At 40.6% G+C, this 10236-nt stretch overlaps 1 protein-coding gene across 1 annotated transcript in view; it reads right to left on the reverse strand.

Moving 5' to 3' along the window:
* The window catches only part of myo15b (myosin XVB), a gene marked incomplete at its 5' end in the record, with an annotated part of 84673 nt that overhangs the window by 71935 nt on the left and 2502 nt on the right, over nucleotides 1–10236 (reverse strand). The window contains 6 exon segments of the mRNA XM_037691564.1: nucleotides 3908–4156; nucleotides 4242–4333; nucleotides 8618–8680; nucleotides 8783–8815; nucleotides 9201–9285; nucleotides 9537–9604. Coding sequence (XP_037547492.1) covers nucleotides 3908–4156; nucleotides 4242–4333; nucleotides 8618–8680; nucleotides 8783–8815; nucleotides 9201–9285; nucleotides 9537–9604 — 590 coding nt within the window.

A 10236-nucleotide genomic window follows, 5' to 3' on the forward strand; every position in this document is an offset into this window, starting at 1 on the left:
CATGAAGTAACATGAACACGAAGTAACATGAACACGAAGTAACATGAACACGAAGTAACATGAACATGAAGTAACATGAACATGAAGTAACATGAGCATGAAGTAACATGAACACGAAGTAACATGAACATGAAGTAACATGAACACGAAGTAACATGAACATGAAGTAGCATGAACATGAAGTAACATGAACATGAAGTAACATGAACATGAAGTAACATGAACATGAAGTAACATGAACACATAGTAACATGAACATGAAGTAACATGAACATGAAGTAACATGAACATGAAGTAGCATGAACATGAAGTAGCATGAACACGAAGTAACATGAGCACAAAGTAACATGAAGTAACATGATTGGCTTTGACATTGTCTGCATGAATTTTTGTGCTGCAGAAATTATTGATGCACATCCAAAACAATGTCACTGTGCTCAGCCTCAGTGGTTTATATGAAAGATGTTTTAGTCTCTTTAGAATGATTTGTTCAATTATCTTTGTAGAGATCTAGTATAGAGCTGTATGAATGGGTCAATGAGGCACAGATTGTAGTGTAAAGAGCTTTGAGTGTCTTGATAAGATAGAAAGGAGCTGTATAAGTACAGTCCATTTATTTACAGATGCAAACAAATTTGTTTATTAAACAATTAAAAAAGCACAAAGGGCATTAAAATAATCGGATGCATGCTCAACAATCCAGGTGGATAATTTACTTGTTGAAACGTTTTGGCTAAAAGACTTCCTCAGTCTGAGGAGCTGCAACAAACTCAGCCTTATAAGCAGCACCTTCTTATAGTGGATCAAGTAGTTTGCTGGTGACATCCAGAACTAGCTGTTCACATGCAAAACCATCAGCTTAACGACTGATTGTCAGCGCTCTGATGGCTGTTTACTGTTCACAGAGGGCTGAGTGACACTAGCAATCACAGCATTGTAAGAGGGGGGCAGTTGAACACGTAGGCCTCCACCCCTGTTTAATGATGGACGGTTTCTTTTCACAAAGATGGCCTCCTTTACTCCTCTGTCAAACCATCGTTCCTCTCTGTCCAGGATGTGAACATCTTCATCCCTGAAAGAGTGACTGCTGGCCTGGAGATGACTGTAGACCAGGGCTGTCAAACTCACTTACAAAAGGGAGTCAAAATTAAAACCTTTTTCAAACTAAGGGCCAGTTTCAGAATCTACTTTAACTCAAGTGAAGATACCGAACATGTTTTCTTGTGTGCAGGTTCCTCCAAAAGAGTTTGATTGGTCTCATGTGATGTTCTCTGTTGCACTTTTGACACCATAATCAAAGATTACTGAAACAATTCAAGTGAAAACGTATTTTATGTTTAACCTATCATCTTGGGGGCCAGATAAGATGTCAACGAGGGCCACATTTGGCCCCCGGGCCTGGAGTTTGACATGTAGAGTCCTGGTCTGATAAAGAACTGCAGGACTCTGCAGTCCACATTCATCTGCAGGCCAGTGGTCTTCTGAGTTCACATCTGAGTCTGTTGCAGCTCCACAGACTCGAGGCTTTTTGTATAAAAGACAAAATGTTGCAACAACGAAGGATCAGTCCAGAGAACCTGACTCACCCTCGATTGGCATTAACATCACTTGAAACTGACAACAACAACAACAACAACAACAACATTCTATGAATTAATGAACAAAAATCATGTAAATATACTTAAATGTTGAATTATCAATACAACTTTTATTTTGTTAGAATCTGTTGTAACATTTGACACATCAGATTTATAATATTTGAGTAGACATCTTTTCTAACAGCTTTGTATGAATAACATTTAGAGCACTTTCAAACCGTTTGTAGCATTTGTAAACAAATTATAAACTCGTTGTTTGTGGTTACACATTTTATAAAATGTGTAACCACATCTGTGCCAAACACTAAATTAGTAGCAATTTTAGGCAAATTGAACATGTTGAAGAAAGTCTTTTTCACTTTTATACTAGAAAACCCTTGAATATTGTCACAGTGTGTCACTGAAACATCTGTTTGTTGTCAGGCTGAACATGGTGGTGGTGGTGGGACTCCACGCTGCTCGCTGGAAGCACACACTGCTTGACTGTACAGTCCTATAGATGTGCACATGTGAGCTGTATTCTGTTCTTCATGAAGTTCATGTCAGACAAAGATGATTCACAGAAATATGTTGAAGCAAAACAAACAAGCAAAATACATTAGTACTTCTTTGTTTTTTATATACAGTACATATATCTAGCTGAGGTGAAACAAATGGACAAGTCCCTTTTGTCCTGGATGTCCTTCTACCTGAGGACATTGCTGGATGGACAATGTTTCAGTGAACAAGGCAGAAGAAAAGTACCTTAAAGGATGAAGCATCAGAAACCGAGAAAGACAAGAGTTTGATTTGATGATTGAAGAACAAATGAAGAGGAAACAAAGTCAGAATACTGCGCTGGAGTTGTACTCAAACCCAATCATTTAGTACTTTTTTAAATTTTTATTTGTGTATTTTTTTGTGTTTTACAATATTTTCTATGAGTAAAAGTCTCATCACCTGTGTGCTTCACTAAAAACACAAACCACAAGGAGTCTCTTTTATTTTGTTTTTGAATTTTTGCCAACATTGGGATAAGATGCTGTTAAATGAAAGTTAATTGTAAAATATAACGCGTGTCATGAAAGAACGCAGAGTTTCACAGACTTCAAGAGCGAACTCACCAAGCGGCCGCCACCTCCAAGTTCAGGCCCATTTTTAATTCTCAGCCTGATGGGGTTTGTGTTCTGCAGACCTAAAACACTTCTGTTGATCTTTTACGGTGCACTGGAGACCCACTCAGTTGTAAATATGTTTTTTTTGGGGGGGGGGGGGGGGGGGGGTGCTTTTTTACAGCACAGATAAAATGTGTGCTCAAGTAAAACTCACCTTTTGCATCTTTAAGTGTAACGAGAAACATGTCTGTGATCATATCTATATACAGTGTGTAAAAACAATAGAGTGGACATAGTTATGTGAATAACTAATAATGTTTTTTATATGTTGGGGCGGCTGTGGCTGAGTGGTTAGAGCAGTCGTCCTCCAATGCAAGAGTTGGAGGTTCAAATCCACCAGCAGTCACATGCTGAAGTGCCCCTGGGCAAGACACTGAACCCCTCATTGCCTCTGATGTGTGTCCCGTCAGTGTCTGAACGTGATAAAGCTCTGATTAGTCTCTTTAGAATGATTTGTTCCTTTAGCTCTGTAGAGATCTAGTATAGAGCTGTATGAATGGGTAAATGACGCACAGATTGTTGTAAAGAGCTTTGAGTGTCTCGATCAGATAGAAAGGTGATATATAAGTGCAGTCCATATATACATAGATTATTTTATCTGTAAATAGCTTGTGAATTTTTTTACACCTAGTTTTTATTTCTGTGCTCTTGTCTTGTTGCTGCTGTGACATCTGAATCTCCCCTTTGTGGGATAAATAAAATATATGTAATTTGTGTGAGTGCACTCTTTCATTGGGACTGCATTAAATTTGATGGAATAATGGTAAATGGACTGTACTCATACAGCTCCTTTCTATCTGATCAAGACACTCAAAGCTCTTTACAACAATCTGTGCCTCATTTACCCGTTCATACAGCTCTATACTCGATCTCTACAAAGAATAATCAGAGCTTTATCACATTCATACACTGATGGGACACATCAGAGACAATGAGGGGTTCAGTGTCTTACCCAGGGACACTTCAACATGTGACTGCTGGTGGATTCGAACCCCCAACTCCTGCACTGGAGGACGACTGCTCTAACCACACAGCCACAACCGCCCCAGACAAGAAAGAAGAAGAAAAACAAAGTTCAGAGACCCACGTAGAAGTGCACTGCAGTGCTTCCTTTGCGTTCTAATGGCAGACCCTTAAAGAGACAAACCAGTTTACCTCAGACTCGTACCGCCTGGAGTTTTTCTTAGGTGCAGGAGCTTTGGACCTTACAGCTGGAGGTGAGATAGCTTTAGGGGAAAGTGAGCGCTGACGCTCTGAAGGGAATCGTGCTGATCGACGTCTCCTCTGCCTCTCTTCCTCCCTGCTTTGCTCTTTCTCCTCCTCCTTAGTTTTTTGCAGCTTTTTCTGCTCCTCCTTGGTCTGCTGCTGAGACAGACTCATTGCTTGCATGGTCATCTGCTGGGCCTGAGGTGATTAGCAGGAACATGCAAGCTTAGACAAAGAAAAAGCTACTATAGGATTAAATTACCAACACTTTTATAAATCAGACCATAAGTAAGGCTTGCTGGTTGATGAGAGCTTGCTGAGTTGCTGCCATCTGCATGGGATCACTGACAGCAGGAGCCGGAGGCATCATCATCGCTGTGGAGGGACAGTTGAAAAAGGTACTAATGGTCCAAACAGAACCCATTAACAATGACAGAAAATCACATTTGGCAAATAGAAATACAGTCACAAGAGTCAGAGTCCTCTTACCAGGTCTATTGTCTTTCTTTCTCATCCAAACCGCTAATCAGAAAAGCCTTTTTTACTAGTTGCTATATATCGTCCAGAGGGCCCTTATTTTCAGTTTTTGTCTGAATTCTCATTTTTTTTGTGTGATTAATTATTGAATACTGATAAAGTCATAATAATGAGTGATTTCAATATTCATGTAGGTATTGAAAGTGATAGCTTAAGCATAGCCTTTAATAACAGAGTAACTGGTTTTACCCGAAATCTATTCATTCTCATCATCACACTCTTGATCTGGTTCGGATTTATGGCATAGAGATTAAGGACTTAAAATATATCCTCAAAATCCTGTTCTGTGTGATCATGTTTTAATAACCTTTGAGTTTACATTGACTACACATCCGCTGAGAGTACATTTCATTTTAGCAGGTGTAATCATTTGTAAACAATCTCTTCCATCAATGTTTTCCTCTGTCTTGCAGAGTAATGCTTCAGAGAACAGTGACTTAGATGAACTTGCTGATCATCTTACAACTTCAACGCAAACCACTTGATAAAACTGTTACACTAAAAAAAAAAGAAAGTAATCACAGGAAACTGGCTCCTTGGTTCAATTCTGAGTTATGTACTTTAAAACAGGCATCTAGAAAGTTGGAAAGAAAATGGCGCTCTACTACGTTGAAGAATTTTATTCAACTTGGAAAGATAGTCTGCTAACATATAAAAAAGCTCTCCGTAAAGCTAGAACTTTATATTACTCATCTTTAATAGAGGAGAATAAAAATAACCCCAGGTTTCTGTTCAGCACTATAGCTCAACTAATGGAAAGTCTCTATCAAGCTGTGTATCCCTACAGTAGTGATGACTCCATGAGATTCTTTAAAAATAAAATTATTTCAATTAGAGAGAAAATTCAAACGTTCCTTCCTACTGTCACCTCTGGTTCCCTGTCAGATTAGGTAACTTTAAAAATGTCACTAGAACCTGGTTTATGTTTGGACAGTTTTTGTCCTGTTGAGCTCTGAATTGTAAAAAATGATAGCTTCATCCGAACCATCAACATGTTACTAGATCCCAGCCCAACCAGACTGTTTAAAGAGGTGCTTCTCTAATTAATATCCTGATTCTGGATCTGTTTAATTTGTCTTTAATGGATGGTTATGTACCACACCACTTTAAGGTTGCTGTAATTAAACCTTTACTTAAGAAACCTGATCTTGATTCAGGAATTCTGGCCAACTATAGACCTATAGCTAATCCAACATTTATCTCAAAACATTTTGAGAACATAGTAGTAAATTAATTGTGTGAAACAAAATAATCTGTTTGAAGAGTTTCAGTCAGGGTTTAGAGCTCATCATAGCACAGAAACAGCACTAGTAAAAGTCACTAATGATATTCTCATGGCCTCAGACAATGGACTTGTGTCTATACTGGTCCTGTTGGACCTCAGTGCTGCATGGTTCACTGGTGCCCATGTCCAGCCATCTCTGTGTGAGAGGTGGGGGTACACTCTGGTCTCTATGTGTCCCTGTGATTGACAGGTCTCCAGTCCATCACAGGGACACATAGAGACAAACGAGACAACCATTCACTCTCTCTCTCACCTAGGGACAATTTAGAGTTACCAATCAGCCTAACATGCATGTTTTTGGTCTGTGGGAGGAAACTGGAGTACCTGAAGAAAACCCACGCATGCACGGAGAGAACATGCAAACTCCACCCAGAAAGGCCCCTGGCAGAGATTTGAACTGGGATGACCTGCTCGCTGAGAGACAGCAGCTCTACCAAATGCCCCGCCGTGCTGCCCATGATGATTAATTAATCAATATATTTGATCAGCAGCACCTGGTTGATATTGAACTTCTGAAAACCTGTGAAAGCAGCAAGGCTGGTACCTGTTATCATTCAGTTTTTACTTTTTTAATTGGTAAATGTCTGACTGCAGCTGGCTATGAGGGAAAGCCTGCTGGACTCTGCGGCTGTATAAAGTCTGTAGTCTGCAGTCTAGGCTCATTCTGTGACACGTGTCATGCATTATGTACTTACAGTATGTATGTAATCTGTCTTGAATGAGTCCATGCAAGTAAAATGCTGGTTAAAAACCTTCTACTGCCATCGAGTGTAGTTCTTTTAGAGTAAGTACGTTAACCCTCCTCTTATGTTACGGGTCAAATTGACCCGTTTTAAAGTTTCAAGATCTAGGAATAATAGTTAAAAGTGTTTTTCAGTATGAAACTTCTTCTACTTGCCTTAATTTGTGTAATCAACTTACAATGTGAAAATGGTTCATCTCACATATTTGCAACCACCCCCTGCATGTTTATATCACATAGATACTGTTCGGGTCAGTTTGACCCAGCAGTCAAACTGGAGGTAAAAGGGTGTCAGAAATGTCAGAGTATTTCTTTCCAAACCAGCTAAATATGGATAAATTCAGGGCAGCATGGGATGCAAACACCAGCTATGCACTGAACATGCAGGTTTACACTGGAAAGCTGGTTGGAGGAGCCCCAGAGAAGATTCAGGGCACAAGGGTCGTACTCGACATGGCACAGGGTCTCAGGGGGCACAACACAACCTGTGACAATTTTTTCACAAACTACAATTTAAGTCAGGAGCTTCTAAAGAGAAGGCTCACAATGGCTGGAACTGTCCGAAAGAACAGGACTGAACTCTGCTGAGCTGCTGGTAATCAAGGTCCCCTCAATCTTCCATGCTTGTCTTCACAGACACCACAGCCCTGGTGTCTTACTGACCCAAAAAGGGATTAAATGTTGTGCTCATGAGTACTCTGCACAAAAATGCTGACATCAGCACAAGAGATGACCAGAAACCAAGCATGATCCTTGGTTACAATGCCATCAAAGGTGTGTGTGTGTGTGTGTGTGTGTGTGTGGGGGGGGGGGGGGGAGACAACTTGGAAAAAGTAACAGGGTCCTGCAGCTCCAAAAGAACGACTGTGTGCTGGCCTTTGGTCATCTTGTGTAACATGATAGATGTATCGGCCTACAAGCATTTGTCATCTGGACTGAGATCTTTCCTGACTGGAATATGTCAAAGCTGTACAAGAGGCGCATCTTTCTTGAGGAGCTGGGGAAGGCGCTTGTGACACTGCACATCCAACAGAGGCAGCACCTGCCAAGGACCTCAGTCACTGCAGCCATGGTGAGGGAGATCCAGGAGGACTGCACCAAGTACTACACCAGTGTGTGAGGTAAGTAAGTCAGTGTGTGTGTGTGTGTGAGTGTGTGTGTGTATAAGTGTATGAGAATGTGTTGTGTGTGTCTTGGTATCAGCAAAAAGACACCGTAGTAAAGTAACCGTGGTCCTCTTGTTTCTAGGTTGCTGCTGAGGGAAAAAGAACGAGGAAGAGGTGCCAGGTCTGCAGGCCCTCTGATGATGTCAAGACAAGCATGACCTGTGCAAAATGTGCAAAATTCATTTGCACAAAGCACAGTGTGATAACCTGTCACTCGTGTGCAGTGTACATGGACAGACGCACACAGGTTCATATTGCGATTGCTTGTTTGTTGTATTGCGATTTTGTTCATGTCTTGCTCACAGTGAATGTATGTGAAACAAAACTGCAATGTTTTGTTTCAATGTTATGTAAAACTACTGTGTTTTATATGTTGGTCTTTCAAAAGTAATAAAGTAGTGAAAGATTAAAAAAAGTTTGAACATGTATTTTTTTATGAAAAACGAGTGAATTATCCTAACTGAACCTGTTAGAGGTAAATAACACTATTGCACTAAATATTGATAGAATAATTAGTAATGGAGTTAGTAATGAAATATTCCCTGTGCTTGGTAGGATTGTTTTTGGTTTCAGACATCTTTTGAATAATAAAACATGCACCGGGTCTAACTGACCCGGGAACACATTGCTGTTCCTGGCAAATGAACTTTACAGGAGAGTTAAACTCATGTAAACAGTAAATAATGACACAGTGAAATCTTTTGTGTGTTTTTCACACTAAACGTTTGACTCATGTTGGAACCTGGTAAAAACCAATTAATTTCATTATATTCTGATACATTATGTAAACCCCTAGAACTGGCAGAGGATGGACCCCCCCCCCCCCCACACACACACACACACACACGACTGTAGGTAATGGTGCCAGTAATGAATGGGGGTGGGAGATGGGAAGCAGAATGTGATGAATGATTACATTTTGTGGTTACCTGGCATGGTTGGCATCATCGAAGCTGCGCCATAACTGGGCATCGCAGGGTTGACTGGTGCTCCTACACACAAACAAGCATCCACGTTATTTTTCACAACAGCTGCTACTTGTTTTTATGGGGTACATAATACAAAAAAAGAACAATGTGGTCTACATGACTTACCCATAGGATATGTTGGCATTGTCATGGGCATACCTGAAATACAAAAGATCTAATCTTAAATTTATTTAAGCCACGATTATTTAAAATATATTGAAAAGCTGCTAATTCTCTCTGACAATCAAGATGCCAAGTTTACATTTAATCGTAAATTATATTCCTTTATTGTCACAGAAGTTGTGTGTTTAACAATGTGTTGGCTGTACAAACAGTGCGAGTTCTTCTCTAAGTCTCTCATTCTGTAGTTCTTTTTAAATATCTACTCTAAATGCTTGAACTTGTTGAATGTGTAATATAATATATTAGCTAAATGCATAAACATAAGCAGCTTAAAATTGAGACTAGCCCTTAAAGAAAGCCCAACTGTCATCACAATTTAAGAAAGCTGCTGAATCCATTGGAAGATACGGTGTTTTCCTACCAGCTCCATACATGCCAGCATGCATTGGTCCAACTCCACCTCCTCCTCTCATTCTGCGGTTCAGCATCGCTACTCTTTCCGTGTCCTAAACACACACACACACGTGCACGTACACACACATAACTGGTTAACAAGTGACCGAATGAGGTGCTGAGCAGTCACAAACAGTTGAACAGTTACTGAAAAGACATTAAATAATGTAGTCATTCCACAAACTTGGTAACAGGATGCAGAAAGACACTCCATTTGTGACCAGAGACTGAAGCATGGACACCTTACGGTCTCATTGGCAGAAGCCACATCAAGTTTATTCAGTTAAAATTGAATCTAACTGACCGGTGGTCCGTGGTCCAGAACAGGATCAAACAAGTCATCAACATAGGAATCCATCTGTCGGCCACGCCCTGTAGATCAACAGAAACACACAGGAGAGAGCTGAAACAGAATTGTGCTCTGAGTTTCACTCAGCAGCCTGCTACACGGAACATTTTGAACAATTAAGGCACTCCTATATTTAATACGATGATTTTAAGGTTTGCAAATGGCTTCTGTCTTGACCTTCCATATACTGCCCAATGGGACAAGTGAGCCACTTGTGCACATTCAGAGCCTATGACTGCAAATAACATCATCATGTTCAGTGTTTTCAGATGGAGGTTGTCAGATATATTAAAAAATTACAGCAGAGTATGAACATAAATAAAAAATGGGAGTGGTGGCGCAGAGGGTCCGACAACATCAAAAATACGTGGGTGGGATAGGTGAAGCACCCACACCTGCCTCCACCCTCATTTGCCCCACTCTGGGCCCTTGAGCAAGGCCCTGAACCCCCACCATCTGCTTCCCTGGAGCCCTACATAGAGTTCCAGTAAACTGTTTCCCCACCAAGCAGTAACTCCTTAAGGGGACCAACCAGTTTCCAGCAAACTGGTTGAACAGTGAACTTTAACGAACCAATAAAATCTTCACCGGAGCCTGCGTCACTCTGTGTCACTCTGCGTCACTCTGTGTCACTCTGCGTCACTCTGCGTCACTC

This window comes from Nematolebias whitei, chromosome 17, assembly GCF_014905685.2.
Source record: "Nematolebias whitei isolate Nwh7 chromosome 17, NemWhi1, whole genome shotgun sequence".
In the NCBI taxonomy this organism is placed as follows: Eukaryota; Metazoa; Chordata; class Actinopteri; order Cyprinodontiformes; family Rivulidae; genus Nematolebias; species Nematolebias whitei.